Source organism: Agelaius phoeniceus, chromosome 9, assembly GCF_051311805.1.
Source record: "Agelaius phoeniceus isolate bAgePho1 chromosome 9, bAgePho1.hap1, whole genome shotgun sequence".
Lineage (NCBI taxonomy): Eukaryota > Metazoa > Chordata > Aves > Passeriformes > Icteridae > Agelaius > Agelaius phoeniceus.
This window is the reverse complement of record NC_135273.1, coordinates 13,357,144-13,376,515: the sequence shown is the minus strand read 5'-3', so window position 1 is coordinate 13,376,515 and position 19,372 is coordinate 13,357,144. Positions and strand designations below refer to the sequence as shown.

Here is a 19,372-nt window from a genome sequence, read left to right as displayed (position 1 = left end):
AAGTTTTCAATTTTCACACTGCTGCTAGGGTAAAACATTTTAAAGAGTTTAATTTTTACAGTGGCTTCAATGACACAAGATTATCTAACAAAGTAATGGTTAATCAATAGAGGGTTTAGTTGTCAGGTGAAACATATAACACACTAAAAGGGATTGATTGCAAGACTCCTCCTTATTTACTAGAAGGTATATATTTAAAATGACACAAACTTGTTACCAAGCTGCATTTCTTTAACCTTGCAAAAGCCGTTTGAGAAGAGTGTTAAGCAGCCCTATAGCCAAACAAGCTCTAATGAAAGAAAAAAAAGAAACCTACAAATATATGGGAGCACCAAATGATGTCAGAAGCAGGGGAACCACAAAGCTGTATTCACTCTCAGCCAAAGGCTTAAAATGCCACAGAGGCACTAGACTATGGTTCACTAAAGATAGAGCTGTATCTGATCTCATTCCGTAAGTGTCTTTGGTTACATTTTTATTTTTAAAGAAAGTATGATCCTGCTCTTTGACACAAACACATAAACATTTCTGCTCTTGTCTTTGCAGCTCTGGATGAACACTGAGCACCAGCCTGAAGCCTCGAACCCCAGGCAGAACTCCATGTATGTGCAGCTTTTCTACCAACTGAAATCCATTTCTTTGGCCATTCATTCCAAGAATCCCCAGTCCCTGAACAAAGCTCTGCTTTTTAATAGAAGCTGCAACCCAGGAGTTCAATAAGATTTCCCCCCCAATAGTTAGTAATTACATGATTTATCAGAGAAAGATAACACTAATAAAAACACAGCAAAAAGACAAAACCCATACCCTCCCTTCAAGCCATTTTCAGGGAAAAGATTATTAAACTGTTCTTTTTGAACAAGGGCTTTTGTAGCTAAGCACAAATTGCCAAACGGTTAGAAAAAAAAAGTTATTAGGCTCTGAAGAATTCAGCAGAAGTGGGAAGTTATATAAACAAATCACTCCAGCAGATTTGGAAAGATCGCTTTCATCTTATTTAGAGTCTTAGGAGACTTGTATTAATTACCCTTTAAAGGTCTTTCACATGGACTATTTAAAATAAATGCAATTTATTTATTTATTTCAAATGAGGTGCTTCTTCTGAAAGAATTAAGTAATCTTAACAAATTTAAAAACGTTTTTATAAAGAGGTAATTAAAAAGAAGACTAGAATTAAGTCAAGCTGTAAGACATTACCCAGGATCCACCTCGACTATTTTCTTAAGATGAAATTTTTGTTATCCCTAGCCCAGCCTTGGGAAGGATAGTCTCCACAGAAAGTCATAAGACAAAATAACGGCTAGCCAAACAAAAAACTAGATCATTTACAGGATTTTCCCTAAAGTACAGTTTGTCATATTGCAATTACACCTTGCTGACTGTGAAAGCCAGAGTCCTTAATACTGCCACTAGAGGGAAGACGTGTCTTAACACACGGCAATGGCAGTTGGGGAGTGGGTTTTCTTGAGCAATTACCATAACAAAGCTCCCTTGGCTGTGTGTACCTTCTAATTACCCAGTACAATTAAAATGACTTACCTAAAACAAACATGGAAAAAAAAGGCCCTTAAAACAAAAAACCTCAAGACAATGCAAACAAAAAGCTTTAGTCCAATATGCTTGTTACCTGAAATTACATTAAAGCTAAATATTTTTTTAAACCCATCCATCAGTGCACAAGGGGGAGAAACACAAAAAGGAGTATGCCACAATGCCCAACACCACAGGGCTGTTCAGCTATGTAAAAGCATTAAAACAAACAAAAACAAAGAGCAAGGCAAACTAGATCTCTTGTTAAAGAAAAGAAGGAGGGGAAAAAAAGAAAAAGAAAATGTGGTATTTAGCCATCTGGTAGCTGCTGGAAAACAAATTGTCCTCAGAAGAGCAGAAATACAGTATGTCTTCTTGCAGTTCACTGGCTTATGAATCAGACTACTTTTCCTACTTTTTTTTAATACAGGCACGGTAATGTTAGACCTCTGCGCTGCTCCTTTCACTTCCCTCTTGTCCCACTGTGCAGACATAACCATGGCCATCCCAGTCAGACCCGGTTGTTCTAACTTGGATGCATTATTCTCACTCTTTCAAGATACATCTTGTTGGGCCCATTGTTCAAAACCCCCCAGGACTTTTTTTTACCCCTAACAGCTACTTGCTGATTTTTAAACCCTTAAATCTTTCATTTTATAAGGCGTATCATTAAGGGAAGATGGCAGCCAAGTGATTTTTCTTTCCATTGACAATTTGTGACATTTTTCCAGCAGCGTGCAAGGTGTTGAAAACCTGGCAGCTGTTACCTCCTGGGATGAAGATCCTTTTTTATCCTCCCTTGACAGTTTAACTCAATGGGTCAGCACCTTTAAAGACTGCAAAGTACCACTGAAGTGGATGGAGGCTTGAATTACTGCTCCCTCCCTAATCAATGTAAACCCTCACTGCAGGTGAAACTCTTAATCTATAGAGGTGCATGGGGGAGGAAAATGTAATGCCCTGAGCCAGATGGTTTTCATCTTGTTTTTTAAAGAAGAAAGGAACAAGCTAACAAGGGGACAGCTACTTTTGTTAGCTTCTTGGCCTCTCTCATGGCTTTGGATCCCCAGGGTTCCAGCCACACAAGGGAAAGAATACAGAAAAACATAAACACTTAAAGAAATATAACTAGGGGGCTGGCAACATGCTGCTTTCAAAGAGCTGGGAGCCCTGTTCAGCGCTTTATTTATCACTGCCCACGTTCTTCGGATGGTAAGTGGACATGGACACAAAGGGCAGGGGGGAGCAGACAACACTTGCAATTTACTCAATTACAGAGGAATGCAGCAATGCGGCGGGGTGACAGATTCCTATTAGCACTAATGCTGAAAGAGCCCAGTGGCCTTTCCGCCACAAGGCAGCATTCCCATTGTAACTTAGACTCCAGCACATCCCGCTTTGGCCAGCTCTGTAACACGCACTAGGTGTCACAAAGGAATGGAAATTATTTTGTTGTTGTTATTAGAGAATAATAAGCAAAAAAAAAAACCAAAACTTAAAAAGAAAGAATAATCTGGCAAGTAAGGCTAAGGGTGTACTTCTAGCAATTTCAGGGGGCTTTTCAATCAGCAACTCCTTATTACCACGTGTTGTGTAAAAGATGAGGTAACCAAGGTAACTTTATAGACTAGGACTGCCCTGCCTCAGATAGCTCTCCAACACAAGGCACATCTGAAGTGCAGCATCTTCCCCAAAGAGATGGAGGGAGATGAAGGACCCTCTCTTCCTCCACACCATGCAACTTTCCTCATCATTCAAGAAGAGAGCTTCATTCTTGCATGGCAGAAACACTTTTGCAGCGGAGAAATACACACTGAGAGGAGCCCTAAGCAGTGGGATGAGGCTGCCAACTGAAAGTAAACCACTAACAATTGCTACCTCTTGTTTTCCCTTTGCTCTACCTTCTTCAGCCACTTTCTGCTTCTCACGGTTTTCTTGAGTACTGGTTTTAAACTCTTGAGATCAGACTGTGCCTATTTTAACTTTGAAATAGTGCCCAAAGCACGTTTTAGGTGCTACATGTAATTTTAGAAAATTATCTCAAGTCTATAAGAGTGAATTGAAGTAATATTCTGTGCCAAAACCATAAGAGGGAGAATTCTTGAAAATGCTAAGGGGCTTGTCTGAATGGGGTAACAGACAGGGATTTTTTTCCCCCAGACTTCCATCTGGAAGCTTGCAGAAAGACAGCAGAGTCCAATGTGAGGTTTGCAGGAGGTACACTGTGGCAGCCTTGCTGCTGCCAGCTTTTCCCCACAAGGCACCTTCGCCCACAGATGAACCACAGCAGCAAAAGGCACTTCATTATTGCTGCAGTGAAGAGAAGGGAGGGAGGGTTTTAAACAACCAGCATTGTGCCCGTCTTCTTTAAAAACCAGTAGGGTAATCAAGTTCAGGGCAGCCCTGGACAGCTGCCCTGTGACCTATTCATGTTGACCCCCACTATTCATCACTTTCCTTAGGACTATGAGGGCAAGCTCCCGGGGAGTGACCACCACAATAGACAGATACGAGCCAACAATAATACGGTTCCTGCAAAAAAACCAGATGGCACTGCAATAAATTTACAAATCTGCATTCATGGCTCTGTTAAAAACACCCAGAAGCTAAAAGGCTAGAGGGGCCCCCAGAGAGTTTCCTCTTCCCAGTTTCTAAAGGCCGGCTCTCTCCCCAAGACTATTGAGCTCATGTTCTTCATAAATGAAGGATGGAGACATAGCCCTTAAAATAACAAATGGCTGACCTAATCAATCTAGTGTTTGGGTCTAACACTAAATGATAGGCACTGAAAACTAATTATGTTTTTTGGCAAGGAAGTTGAATTAAAATGGAAACACACAGGTTAAAAATGCACTGAAGCATTTGCGAGTCCCTTTGAAAGGGCAGCATACACACACGCTCACATGCAGGGCTTGAAACAGGAACCTGATTCAATAACTCATGCATTTATTTTTAAAATGAATCAGATTAGTCCCATGTGTGACCTGCCGGTCCATCTGTATGAGCTGGACTTAATGGGCACTCTTCTCACGCTTACTTCAGTTTGAAGTATGAGAGAGATAAATTTAGTTTAATTTTCAACAGATCAAGCTATCCATTTTCCAAATGGACCATCTGGATCAGCCTATTAAAATTAATTTATAACTTTGCAGTGTGAAAATTCGTTTGTTAGCTTAAATAAAGTTGCCAAAAACTTTTGCCACTTGTCATTGTTTTTTTCTGGTCTGTTTTCATACTATGATTTTCAGTTTATCCTTTCAAAATTTAATTTTGTCAGATCAAGCACTCAACAAAAACTGAACGTCTGCATCCATATTCCAAAGTCTGTCATAGCTTAGATCTTTTCACTGTTCCAGCAAACAGTGTCAAGTTCATTGCCTTCTTCAGTTTCCCAGTGCTAATCTCCATGTCTTTTCTCCCTCGCTGCCCTCACATGCACCCAACGGTGCCCGTGCCTTCCACTTCCAGCAATTCAAGGACACTGCCCCACTTGTTGAGACTTCTGAAGACACCCACCTCCATAAACCATTTTAATCAACAGCAAAATGATATTTCTCTTACTAAGAGTTCCACAACAGTGAGCAATGGGTGTCTTCAGCTCCTGCACACAATTTCAGATGTGTAAGTAAGCATTACACTTCCTTAACACCTCCACCTTCTGGTACGTCTGATCCACAAACCCACCTGAGAAAATGTTGTGGCTAAGGCTGCATAACAGCACTGCAAACAAGGCAAGAAAAGGAAGCCCACCTTTACTTAAACTTGTTAGCAGCTGGACATGTCAAGACATAGTACTTACCCTGAAGTGGTCTGATGCATCTCATTAATTTTCTAAGACTAATCAAAAAGTACTAAATATGAGGATACATCCACTGGAAAGACCATTTAAATAAACAGACTCCTCTTCTACCCCCATACACTCCATTTCTCTGTGCATGTAGGTCCACGTTCCCCAATAATGAAATATTAAGGGAGTCTCACAGGAGGAACAAAAAATACGAAACTGTTCGCATAATATTTACCAAGTTAGCATCTTTTCAGTAAAATGGAAGGCATTTTTTGTGTATTATTGCTTTGACAGCATTTGCAGGTCACATTTTGTTGGTTCTACAAAGCGTGGATATATGTAAGACATAGCAGTCACTCTGCATCCCTTCCTATAGGAGATCCAGATCTTTCCAGTAAGCATTACTCATTGATTGTGAGTATTTAGGCACGTGGCTAAATGTGTCTGACTTCTGGAATGAGAGCCCCAGAAAACTCCCACTGCTCCTGTCCATTGCTAATGGAGAGGAGGAACAATCTGAGCTTTCAAAATGCTCAGACAGCTTTATTTCTGTCCATGTAAAGAACCAGAATTCCCTCCATAACAGGCAAAAAATCATTGACAACCACCTCCTATGATCTAGACAAGAGGGCACTTGCTTTAAGACTAAGACTACATCTTGAATTTATTTACAAAGACTGTTCTCAACACAATGGCAATAGAGGACCCAAGGATTTTATCCTGCATCTTTCACTGTAAGGACTGGGCACAAAGATGGAGATTGACACAACGTCTCTACAATATTGTGCAAAACAGCTAACCATCTTCAACATAAACAATGCCTATTGAATTTTTTCCAATATGAAATCTTGGGACACTACAAGTGGTTTTTCAGTTGTATTCCTGGTATCTACTTGATTATGATGAATTGTGGGCCTGAGGGAAAAGACAGCTTTCCTGTGACACTAAGAATACCTCTGCAGATTGAGATATAACAAAATGGAAACCCAGTTCAAGAAACTGTACCTTCCTCATCTGTATAATACAGTTTGCAAATATCTGTTTCCTCAGTCAATAATTACGAGGAAGGACTCTGTGTGATGAGAAGACACACAAAATAAGTAACTCATGATCCTTTTTAATTAACATCTCTTACTATGAAGCTTGTTTTGAAGAAGAATCATATATCTCTTCTTGCTGAACCTGATGGCTTGCCATGGATAATATTACTCTAAGATAAACCCCCCATTTTCTGGCATGCTGGGGACCTTGTTTCCTCTCCTGGGGATACACAGTAGAGACTTAGTAGGTTTGCCCTCTTCCTTTTCTTAGTAGGTTTGCCCTCTTCCTCCAGCTCTTGCTTGTTGTTGAATGCCAGAAACAGTTTGTTTCAGCTAACATATTTAATCAATTCTGCAAGGTAACCCTTCTCAGCCATAAATGGGACCTCAGCCATTATGCCAGCATAGTGCCTCATGTCTAAAAGACTTATATGCACTACATCTGTTAGATGGACCTTTCTTAGTCACATGTATGTAGTCCTTCACATGACACCTCCTCCCACAAAATCAAACACTCCTATCAAAACACAAAAAACCCCTCAAACCAACCACACAAACCAAACAGCTCTAAGTACAAGTGCACTGTATCAAAAAGATACGTCTTCCTTTACTATGACCCACTTCTGGAAATAGCTGATGTGGGGCAGGATTGTGCCATCTTATTCCTCTGCCTGAGGCTGCTGCTCCTGTGGCTGAGATGCAGAAGGAAATGCAACAACTCCTCAGCTCTTGCAATGCATAGCCTGGGGTGTTCACTTAAGTCACATTCACCAATGGTTTCACTCTGATACACCAGGCAGCAACCTCAGGCAGCTAAGGCATGGACATAATTTTGCTTCTGCTGCCTGAAGGTTGCAGTGGGGAGAAAGACCAAAGTGAAAATGGATCAGAAATCACTAAGCCGAACTTAAATTTCCCAGAAAGCACATTTCAGCCTCCCTTTGTTGGCCACAGGGATTAAAAAAGGAATTATTTTGAATTGGTAAGGAATTTGCTTTACTATATATAAAGGACAAAGAAATATTGTTTTAGTAAACCATCCTTTCTCCTTTTTACCCATTAGTAATTTATATGAATGTAAAAGAAACAAGACCAGGTCACTTTTCAGGTTATTAAATTGGATATCATCTCCAAGAAAATTTACCTTCAAGGGCAATAAAAAGTTTAATTGTTGTACAACATTTTGAGAGTCTTGATCTGAGGCAAAGCAAAATATACTACAAACAAGACAGAAACAATTACAGAAGAAAAGGCTGAAGAGGTCTTGATGAACACCAACTGGAGAAAGGTAAAACTAAAGTCACAGTTGACTGAACTATACTGAAGCATAGATTTCTTCAGAGTCATCAAACTCCCCTGAAAGCTAAATCTCTGTGTCTGATTATCCTGGGTACAATGTGACTTGCTCAGACTTCAAAGAAGAAAATAAAAGATTTCCATGAGCACAAGCCAGACTTGAGCTTCCAGAAGCATTTAAGGATTCAAATAGCTAGAAAGTTTTATCGCATTTTTAAAGAGACTGATCACATACCTGTCTAAGTGAATTCTTCTCAGGAATGATCTTCCTAGGGGGCTCATCATTATTACAGTCTTCTCTCTCAGAGGAATTCTGTGAAAGAAAGTAAGCTTTAATTCAGTTCTTATCCCTAATATTACCCTGTGAGGAGAAAAGAAACAGAACATTTTTCCTACACAGGCTGTAGCATTTTACATATACACATACTGGAGGCTAACTTGTACTTTTATGCCAAACAGCTTGTTATGGCAGAGAAAGAATTTCTCCTCCTCAACACAACAATGCAATACAGTGCAGGTATCTATTGAAGAAGCCCGTGCTTTAGGGATTTTTTCTGAAACTACCAAGAACAGCCACTTCCAAAAGCTGCAATGGTGGTTGAATCAGCATGGCAACACTGGTGTTCCTGAATACCCCAGAATAACCATTTAAAAGAGTGGAACCTGTTGAAAACAAAGGTTGTTAATGGGTGCAACTGTTGTCCTCTGTGCCTCTATGTTTTTAATCTGCCTAACAATTACTAATTGCACTGACTGCCTGACTGCCTAAAATAATAGAGAAATTATGGTGGAGCTAAATTCTTGTAAAAGAGGTTGTCAGGGAATCCTTCCAAAAACACCCCCAAATATTGTGTAGGTAGTGTATGATAATACAGCTGTGTTTTTCTCTCCTGCTGCCTGACTCCACATAGATGTGCCATTTCTAGAAAGACTGATTCTCCAAAATGTAAGCTGCCACCTTCAAAAAAAAGATCAGTCAGACAAAAGGATGTAGACAAGAAATGTAAGGGCTTTTCCAGCATGAGTTAAAAATACAACCAGGAAACTTTTGTCATGCTACTGACATGATTAAAACCAAATATTGCTTGGTTTAAAGACAAACTATAGTTGTATCAGGACATGAATAGTCTTGCAAATGTTTGGTTAAAAACTGCTGGATACAGTGGGGAGAATCCTGACCTCACTGCCAAAGTCAGCTACTCTGGAAGACAGCTTTCCTTTGCACAGGTTCAGCCACTGCACTCGCGGAGCAATGACAGCCAGCTTTGGGGGAATCCCACACACACATCTAAAATAAGTTTGATCACCACAGTATTCACAGCCTTAGGCCACATTCCCACACATTCAGTAGTGAGCAACTAAACAGGCTTTAAAGAGATGCAGAAAAACTGCCTAGGGAGAGCTCTGCCAGGAAAAGGGTACTTGCAGACAAGCTCAGGACCGCGTCTATTACAGTAGAAGTTTGCATTCTGCTTCTGTCTCCCAAATAACCTGTCCTTTGCTGAGCATGGCTCTTCCTGGCTTCTCACAGAGACAGCTTCCAGCACCTCAGGAGACACAAGTGGCACGTGTTGGCAGAGGAGGAGCAGGCTGGGAGAGCAGTGGCAGCGCAGGGCCAGCAGCAGCACGGCAGTGGTTGTGGGAAGCTGAGAGCAGCGCGGAGTGTGTGCCCACTGCAGCGCTGCATGAGCAACGGGACCAAAGGGACAGCCAGGACACAGGGCAGGGACAGAAGCTGCTGAGAAATGGCAGACAACGGGTGGAGGGAGAGGAACACAACAGTAAAACCACACTTGGGATGTCATAAACTGGTCAGGAGTAAATCAAGGCTTGCAGACCAACTAGTGATTTTGAATTCTTTAAGATATAGAACCTATAAGACACCATGACATTTCGAATGCTGTAACCAGGGTTTTATAATGGAAATCAATCCTAAACAGGCCTGATAAATCACTGTAAGAGGGCAGCTTTTAAAAGTTTTTGTATGAGGTCACAGTCAGGACCAAGTTATTACATTAAATCCTGCTTTGAATGAACTGTGATCATAAAAACATACAAGCTAGAATCGCATATATACAAAAAGGAAGGACAGACATTAAAGCTGCTCTTTTCTGCTCAAGAAATTTAGTTTAATAAGTGGTTCATTCAAGTTAGAATTTTCATTTTTGTTCTTTGGGAAAAAAAAAAAAGATCAAGAGTGAAACCTATAAGAACCTGAGGTGAGTTACTAAAGGAAATGCATTTTGTTGTGGCTGTAGGGTAAAGGGGTTGTTTAGTACTTCTGGATTCATTTTCAACACCCATCCCCTTCCCTACAGTAAGTGTCAGAACGATTCCCCTTCCCAAATAATCTCTCTTTGACAGTGGAATCTCGCCTTTCAAAGCCACTAAGGATCCTCCCTCACAGAAACATCAAAAAGCAGGAACTGCTAGTGAACTGTTAGCCCGTATTTTGAAATTTCTAGTTACTGCAAAGCATCAAGTTATCTACTTTTTCTTTAAGCTGAGCATCTAATTTTAAGAGCAAGCAGAGGACCATTTTGCATTCATTATCTTTATAGGTGGCAAGGCTAAGAGGTTGGCTGAACAAAGACCAGACAAAGACTGCCAAGTGCATATGGTGGTTCACAGCTTGGCGTCTCACCATTCTACAGCACCAACACAGCAGCTCCGATAGCAGACTATTAAAGAGGAGCGCTGCTCATGCACTTTTGTCGGCAAGTAAGTTACGCTTGGTGAAGACAGAATGACTGGAAAGCATTACACTTAAGAAACAGCACAGATGTTTATAACTCCCGCTCATTTCTCAGGAAAAGGAAACCTATCAATCCAGGTGCAGCTACAGGACCCTGCATATTTCAGGACTAACTGTAGCTGCATGGAAGTGAATTTCACTTGACAGGGTAACACTTAGCCATGGCCAAGGGAAGAGCATAACGTAATCGACTGAAACGGTACATCTATATATTTCTCCTTGCTGAACAAGGTGGGAGGAGGGATAAACATGTGCGAGGTCAGAATAAGGTTTGTCTCAGCAGGACTCCAGCGATGCTCTCGGCCACAGGAGAGGCAGACAAAGGGAGGAACCGCTCTGAGCACCCTCTCGTGGTTACTGAAATGCACGTCCCGGGCACAGACCTGGAAAGGAGCATTTGGTATCCAGACGGTAAGTTGGGTGTACTCACTGGGAATATTAAAGATCTGCAGCAACTGTACTTCATACATAGCAGGGGAACGATGGAATTTGCTAGGGAGAAAGAAGCAAAGAAAACTAGTGCACATGGAAAGCCATACAAACTCCCTTCCACCAGGGAAAATTTTTACTTCCCACAGGCAAGCATTCTTGACTAAAGCTGAACTAGCTAAAAGCATTTGTGCTTGCATGCAAGGGTCTCTTCTTTTGAACAAATATAGGCAAGATTAGATCCTGAAGTCACCAAAGCACACCCTCTTTCCACAGACAGGTAAAATAATTTATTTATTTTTTTTTCCCAAGGTCACATAATGACAGGGGAAGTACTGAGAAGAGAAGTCAGGAAACCCAAGCTCATAGTTCTTGTAACCTTGAAAATTTGTCTCTAACAGAAGATTCCTGCAAAGGGGCTCTGCCTTCCATAGCTCATTTTTCCTAAAATGGCTACTGGCTGTAACGAGATCCTTTTAAATCTGATTTGCATTTAAAACTTCAGCCTGTAATTAACAGAATATAACTCCATGGCAGGTTGTCTTAAAGACCACTAGAAAATTATTACTATTTAACTCTCCCCATGAAGCCTCCTCCACCACTAAACACAACACGCTACAATGCATACAAAATCCCCAGACTGAAGCATTTGACAGGAGATGACATGCAGTATTTTGTGTACACAGCCCAGCAAAACACTGCTGGGAATGAGATATAATACATGGAGAAATGCATTCCCAGGGACTACCAATTGGGCAGAGCTACCTTTAGTACCGCCTCACTCGTGGTGGAAATCAAACCCCTGCCAGCTGGGGGAGGCTTTCTTTGATGCTGTTCTGCCCTGCACTAATTATAAAAGAGTACAGACACAGCCTTTTTTCCAAGTGTATGGAGGTGGGGGTGGGGGAGAAGCGTGTGTCTATGTGAAGAGCACAACTATTTTTTATGCTTTCAAATTCTTAATCCTGTTTGGAGCTGTCAGTGGGGGTTAATGGAAGCCTTGGATAGGAGAATTCCAATCTGGTTGGCAGATGGATAGGTTGGTTATAGCTGCATAACTATGTCTTGCCTGCAGGCACAATTCAGAACACTGTTAAAGCAATATAAAGTCTCTGTCAAGCTGAACCATTTGGATCAGTAGCAAGGAGAAATAATAATAAAAAAGGAGTTCATTTCTGGGCCTTGCGTGTTTATGCTAGTATGCAGAAACTGATTAATTGTCATCGTGTGCTGGTCTGCTATACCTCGGATTTCTACTTCTGGAGTAGATTTTGCATGCTAATATAATCATTCTCCCTCTTGAGACATTAGCAAATAATCAAATGAAAAACAGGATCATAATTTACTGAGATTCGGGCAATTCTCTATGCAAATTTGACTTGTTATTGCTGCTGCCTCGTTAATCTGAATGCCTTTGACAAACTCCTTTGATTTATGAACTCATGACAACTCCAATGTGTATATATTTTGCTAGATTGACATTATCATTAAGAGTGGGTGGACTGAGCTCACATGAATGGCTGATTTTATTCGCTGGTGTCTGCTGCTCAACAGCTGAGCATCTCCTTCTCACAAAGCCCCTGAGCGCCAGGCTCTTCCCATCTACCCATCCATTCATCATCTCGATGTTAATTGGCCCAGGCTTTAAGCAAATTTTCAACACGATTTAAAGGCACGATGACACTGATTACTGACCCTCTGCCATACGGTGCCTATTGATTAACCTGACAGAGATGATGAGCTTGAGGGAAACTAGGTGTGTGTGGACCTCGGGGAGGGGAAAAAAATAATATATTGTTTATGCAGGCAAAACACTTGTCTTTATCCCAAAGGCCAGAATTTGTGCTGCACTGGCCCTTAAAACACACTATTGCTTTAAACACCTGCATCCAATACAGAAAATGCTTGCTTGCTTGCTGTGGAAAAATGATTACAAATTTGATGTCATGTGCAGTCTGTATTTTAATCGAGTTCCCTGATAAATAGACCCCCTCAAGCCAATCAAGTCTCGCTCCAGCCATTGCGTGCGTATACATCAGTTCGAACAGAAGCCTGGGTGTGCAGAGTGTGCTTTTAGTGGTATCAGCAGATCCAACTGCATGTAGGAAATCTACTTGGGTATTTTAGGTCTCTAAGCAAATAATACAGTGGGAACACAGTGTGCAAGCAGAGTAGAGTAAATGTTGCAAGGGCAAACTGGATGCCAGACATAGCTGTCTCAGTATTTCTGCTGCCACACTAAAATAGATGCTTTAGCACACACCAGTGAAATAGTGCATTTTTCCTTTTCCAGTGCAAACTGTTGATATGACCTGACCCTCAAGCTCCTAAGTGCATTGAATGAACACAGCATTTTATCAGGAACTGAAAATAAGTGACATCCTTTTTCATGTTCCTGGAAGTGTCCCTGTGCTGCACTTGGTCCTCCTCACCAAGGACAGAAGGGTACTCTCTCAGTCAAGAGGGAGCCACTGAATAAAGAGGTACATCAGCATTCTGTATGCAGACTGGTGCTGTATGAAAGTAAAAGGAGGCAGAAGGCCTGTTTAACCCCTGCCCAGCCCTGGGTTAAGTCTGTCAATCAGGGCACACTGTTCTTCTCTCCCAATTCAAGCCAGCAGCCTGCCAGAAGTCAGGATGTTCCTCTTGTTTAGAAGGAGGGAATTTGGGAGAATGAGGGTGTTGCTCCAAGATGTTGCAAAGTTAGTTGTCTTGCAGAAAACAGGACAAAGCATCATCAGGTAAAGGTATGGAGAAATTAGCTGTAATTGCCTAATGCCAATGTCAGCCAGAGAGGACTGAAAAGAGAGAGCTATGTGTGGAAATAAGTGCCAGTCTAAGACCAGAGGCACACAGAAGCCTTATGTTCCCTTTCCAATAACCTCTGTAAGTGATAGATGAGTCCAAGTCCATTGTTATCGTTAAGGGACTGTCAGCATCCTCATTTTATAAATGCTGTCTGTCAGTTTATAAATATCTCAGCCATTTCAAACAGTGCTAGGATGAATCCTGGCATAGCCAGTGTCAGCCTGAAGCAGTATTACTGTTAAAAAAAAAAAGTGTCTAATATATACTAAAAACATGTAAGGATAGCTTCTCCTTTTTCTCCTATCATGAGGTCCAAAACATCCCAATTCACACTTATTTGGCTAATCACTACATATATAAAACCAGTCCTTAGGATTGGTAATGCTCTTTGAGAAGAACAAGTATGAAAGCTGCAAGTTTGAAGGCAATTCTCTGCTGTTCAGTAGATAAAACAAAAATGACAGCTATAACACACAGGGAGATCCACAGCAATGAAAATGCAGAGATAAGTATCAGACCCCATTCCTCCTTGGCATTTGCTGCTCTGAACATTCACCGAGATTAGATCCTTTTAGAGAACACCATAAATTGCAACGTGTAGGCACAAGGGGGTGACTTCAGCCTGGAATGAAGGCACAGACAAGTTTCCCAGCTCTTACAAGTTTAAAGTTAAATGGTACTTTTGCAAGGGGTTTTGGCTGAGTATTAGAATGATGGGAGGGCAGAGAATCTGCAGCTTGCCTTGCACTGACTGATAAGAGAAAAAGAAAAGGAATAAACTAAAAGGCCTTCCAGTTCAGTGTCTGCTTTACAGACTGGCATGCACATGTCTATTCTGTTTCTTATATCTATTAGCTTGTTAGCTGCATAGAAGCATGGTGCTTTTTTATCCTCCAATACATTTATAAATGCCCTGTGATGGGGGTGAAGACTTCACCCCCCACCTGGAACATTTACAAGTTGAAATTCATGCCCAAGCAGCTCAGGTACCTACTAAAATGTAAATTCTTAAAACTGAATCTCTCACAGCAGTGAAAATGGGAAGTACAACACTATACCTCTGACCAGACACATACATTCATGTTCACACAAGTCCCAATTTGGTCTGCCTCCATGTTAACACTGATGATGATAACAAAAGTTTCAACAACCAGGGCAAGATTCTGCTTTTCACATCTGTAGAATGGATCCTCATGGTTTTCCTAATTTTTCATTCAAATTAATAATTGGAAAAGTATAAATTTTCCAAGTAACGAGACTTGATAACAGAATTTCATAACATACAGAAAAGCTTCTTATGATGTTCTTTAACTTAGTAATTACTTGTTGGCTATAAAGGGTAATTTAATGGTGTGGGAAGTCCGCATTACTAGAACAGTAAATTCAGTTTAACATTAAAACATTAGAACCCAGCACAAATATCAATGATCTGATGAACAGATGCATTTCGAACAGCAAAAATCTAGTTGTAGCTAACAAAAAAATCATCACCACCACCACCCCCCTCCAAAATACAGATGCTAGGAACAAGTCATTTAGGGGAATTTTAAAAAGCTGGTTTCATTTCACCCATATTTTTCAACAGAGAGAGAGAGAGAAAGAGAGAGAGAGAGAGAATAGCTAATGAGAACAGGCTTTCCATGTTTCCCAGGAAGCAGCCCTGCTTAACAGTTCTGTTCTGTGAATTTAAGAGAGTCAGCAGTGGCAAATTTGTTTTTAATATTCAATCTTTCAAGCTTTGCAAGCTAGTTGGCCAATGGCTCTTTCTATTCCAATGTTTGTTGGTCCCTTATTTACACACACATTACATCCGGAGAGCCTTTGAATATAATTTCACGTGGATTAAGGAAAGAACATTTGCTTCTGCTAATCAGGACATCTGGTTATTTTTGTAACTCACAGACATCTGCATTAGGCAGTTTGACTTCCCCATTCCTCATTACAAGGTTAGAGCTTAAGAAGCCTCAAGGACCTCTAGTTGAATTTTATTATTTGCATTTCTTCACAGCCAGGTCTGTTTTGGAATTTTCTTTCCTAAATAGCACAAATTGATCAGCACCTTCACAGGTATGCACATGTTTTTATAGGTAGCACTTTCTATGCATTATTTTATAGTGTACATCTTGTACTCCAAAATTTTATGTAGTTCAAAGCCATCTACATCTTTTTAAGGAACAGAAAGCACACATTCCCAAAAAAGCATGGTAGAAAACATCCAATAAACCTTACAACACACATAATATGTATATACTTTCAAATATTCAACCAGATCACTTATGTAAGACTGGTGTCAGGACTTGTTCTGAATATCATTATCTCTATGCTTTAGTTTGCTTCTTCCTACTAATTTACCCTTGTACATCTGCTCCTCACATTGAACAAAACAATATTCTTCCCTTTCTATTCTTCAGGGCAACATTAGTAATTTCTCCCATCTTTTAAATTCATGTTAAAATTCCTTTATAACAGTTTCAGCTGGGGTTAAATTTTTCTGCCAGACTGCTGAATTGTGCCACACATACTTCAGGAAGAAGGATTTTGCATGCAACAGAAGCCTTTTAGAAAAGAACCGAATCAATCCAGGCATGGCTCTCTCTTCTTTGTTGCTTTCATTTTGCTACATTCCTTCCACAAAAATTCATTTTCAACACTCATCCCAGAGTGTAAAAGTACTAAAATTTGAAATTATACACTCTTATTCACAGTTCACAGCATTCTTCCCTCCCATGCTCATGAATTGTAGGCTTTTATCAGTGATTTTGTATGCTGGAATAAGATGTTTTCTTGATTTCTTTCCCCTACATGTAGGATGGGGGGGACAGCACAAAGTCAGCTTTTACAGGCTTAGAATATAAGCCAAAATTCAAAATACATGCCAAAAGCATATTTCTTGTACTAACCGCAGTTAGCAAGAGCCACTGGATCCAGGGAGAGTTTTAAAAAAACTTTTTATTTATTAAAATCCTCTAGACACAGCTTAACTTTCTTTGTACAATATTTATTACAGCTTCATCTGCATAGGAGCTGCAAGTGCTCTTAGAAACCAGTTGTAGAAGTGTCTAGTTTTGCTGCAGATTTCATGTCCTTGATGCCCAAAAGACAGGCTGGAAATAAACCTCCATAGACTGATGTCTATAGAGCAGGTATTTGTTTATTGCAGTGCTGATGGTGAGGGGGATATCTCACCTAATTCACCCACCTCTGTCCAATGCTGTGCTCCACTTACACAATGAGTACTGCTTCATGTCACTGTGTCACTCCAACATCATCACACAGGTGCCAGAACTGATTTACATCGTATGAGCTCATGGTTATCAGACAGTTCTGCTGCACTGCGCTTGCGCCACCCGACTCAGGCAGTTCGGGAGCCTTTGATGAAGGCTTCCATGGTCTTCTTCACATCTGAACTTTTCAACTTTGTCTTTGGAACAAGCACAGTTACAGCGTTCCTTGGTCTGTCTGGTCTCAACCAGCCTAAATTCTTTGTTTTGTGGCTAACTGGCTTTGTACTTGCCAATCTTTCATTAGTACTACACTTATCTGTCTCTAAAGCTATCCACCTGGCAAGGTTTTTTCTTCTTTTTTGTCTATTCAGCATTAAGCAACTAGTTAACCATATACTAGCCATTACATTGTATCAAAAGTTATTTATATCAGGTTATATAGGTAAAAAAGTTATAATTCAGATTATATGGATATAAAAAGCTATGATTCAGATTATATAGGTATCAGGTTATATAGATATATAAAAAGTCATGATTTAGGTTATATTGATATCAGGTTATATAGATATATCAGGTTATATTGATATCTTGCAACTCAAGCTACATAAGCACCTTGTAACTTTGATCTAAGTTATACAGGAATCATCCTTCTTCAAGCACTATTTTCTAACTTTTAAAGCTATTTCTCTCAAAGAACCAATGCCATCTCACTGGCCTGACTATAAAACCCCCTCCCCTCTCATTCCTGGTCACCACCTACACTTATTATTATAATTTTCCCTTTCCAAAACCTCTCATTCTGAGCTTTCCTGTCAAACGGACAAAATACCTGCACTTGTCATCACATCCCTTCCTCAGAGCCTGTGGCATTCTCACTCCCAAACACCTAAATCAACCACACAATCCTCATCTCACAGTACTGTTTTATGCTTTACTTGTTGTTTTTTCCTTCTTTATTTTTATTGCAGGAAGGGGGAAAATGAGACACAAAACAAAAACCTGTAGCACAAGTTATCCAAAGTAAAAATGGCAGCACAGGGGAACAAAACTTGTTAACTTTTTAGGCACAATTCCTCCCCTAAAGCAGCTCACTTGTTAAGAAATGGGGATTCAGAGACGTCACTGCAGTGTCAGACTGATGGGAATTCACAGCACACTGTCCACACCACTGAATGTGGAGGCACCCAGATCTTTGTCTTAGGCACTGTGAGCCAGGTGACCCTGCAGCCAAAGCTACTTGGTTCTCAATCTGGAACAGGTTCAAAGTACCTATGGAGTCACCATGGAGCAGTGTGGATGACACAGCTCCACCTCCCCAATGTGCCTCACAGTAGTAATTAGTCCATACAGTCAGGCTTCGGTGCTTTTTCAAGCTTCCAGAGCTACATTTATCACAAGAAGCATCAATCACACCACTGGACTATGAGGCAAATTTAGTTAGCTTCCAATACAGGGCGTGTTTACCTCCATACAGTGCTGTTGAAAAACCTCACTGCAGATATGAAAAAAAAGTGTGATTGCTCAATCAATTAAGCAAAAAAAATTATAATCTTCTAATAAAAGAATTGAAAGTTACAGATTAGGCACTGCACATTATAATGTTTGGCTAGCAAGCACTGCAGCCTTTGAACAGCTGCCACCCCAGAAACAAACCCTTGGGTTCTCCTGACTTGGCTAGAGCAAATTTAAATTGGCAACACAACAGCCCCTCCTGCAATATTTAAATTTAACAACTCACTACTAGGTTCTACCACTGTAAAATAATTCCAACTCTACAACACCATTTTCTTTAACTAGGAGTTATAAAGTATTATTTTAAATTTCATTGCACTGGGTAAGAAAAAAGAGTTGGACATGCTTTGGAGACCATCAAATAGGGTGAGTAGCCAAGCAACCAAAGAAGGGAAGATAAAGATGTACATAGGTTCTCACCTTCAGATACCTTGGGGCTGGCAAACATTTTGTTCCTATAGGAAATGATACAGTCTAGACCACCACCTATTCAAGATCCAGTAGTTGCAGCTTTTTTGCTACAACATGAATGGCTTATTAAACCTACAGCATATCTGTTTTATTTAACTTCTTGGTGGAAAGGGGCCAGGAAAACAAAATGTACTTAAATGCTGAATTTTTTTTCCAGGCTGAATGCCTTTCATCCAGTAAGACATTCAAAGCAGTGACCCAGCAAATGGATTGAAAAAGCAATCTTCCGTCTCAGTGCCACATTATCATTCCTATTCAGTATTCTCGGTGAGATATCTCAATCAGCTGGATGTGTGTGTAAGTGACAGCGCAGCCCATTGCTGGGTTAATTAAACATTTGACTTTAACACCCTCCCCATCATTAAGCAAATAAAAACAGATAATTCAAACTGCACTTCATCCACGGGGTACACAACATACATGTCAAAATTAAGAGAGTCCAAGGCCCTCGGGGAGTTCTACTCGGGGAGGTAATCAGTTTAAATCTTATCTGGTTTATCAATTATTCTATTGATTAAAG

At 40.4% G+C, this 19,372-nt stretch overlaps 1 protein-coding gene across 11 annotated transcripts in view; it reads right to left on the bottom strand.

Annotated features, from left to right (window-relative positions):
- The window catches only part of BTRC (beta-transducin repeat containing E3 ubiquitin protein ligase), a 121,117-nt gene that overhangs the window by 64,639 nt on the left and 37,106 nt on the right, over nt 1–19,372 (bottom strand). For 9 of the 11 annotated variants that reach the window (XM_077182956.1, XM_077182954.1, XM_077182958.1 and 6 more), the window contains one exon: nt 7,889–7,966. The exons of the other annotated variants lie outside the window; for them this stretch is intronic. In XM_077182956.1, coding sequence (XP_077039071.1) covers nt 7,889–7,966 — 78 coding nt within the window. The remainder of the gene's footprint in view (nt 1–7,888; nt 7,967–19,372) is intronic. 11 annotated transcript variants of the gene reach the window in all.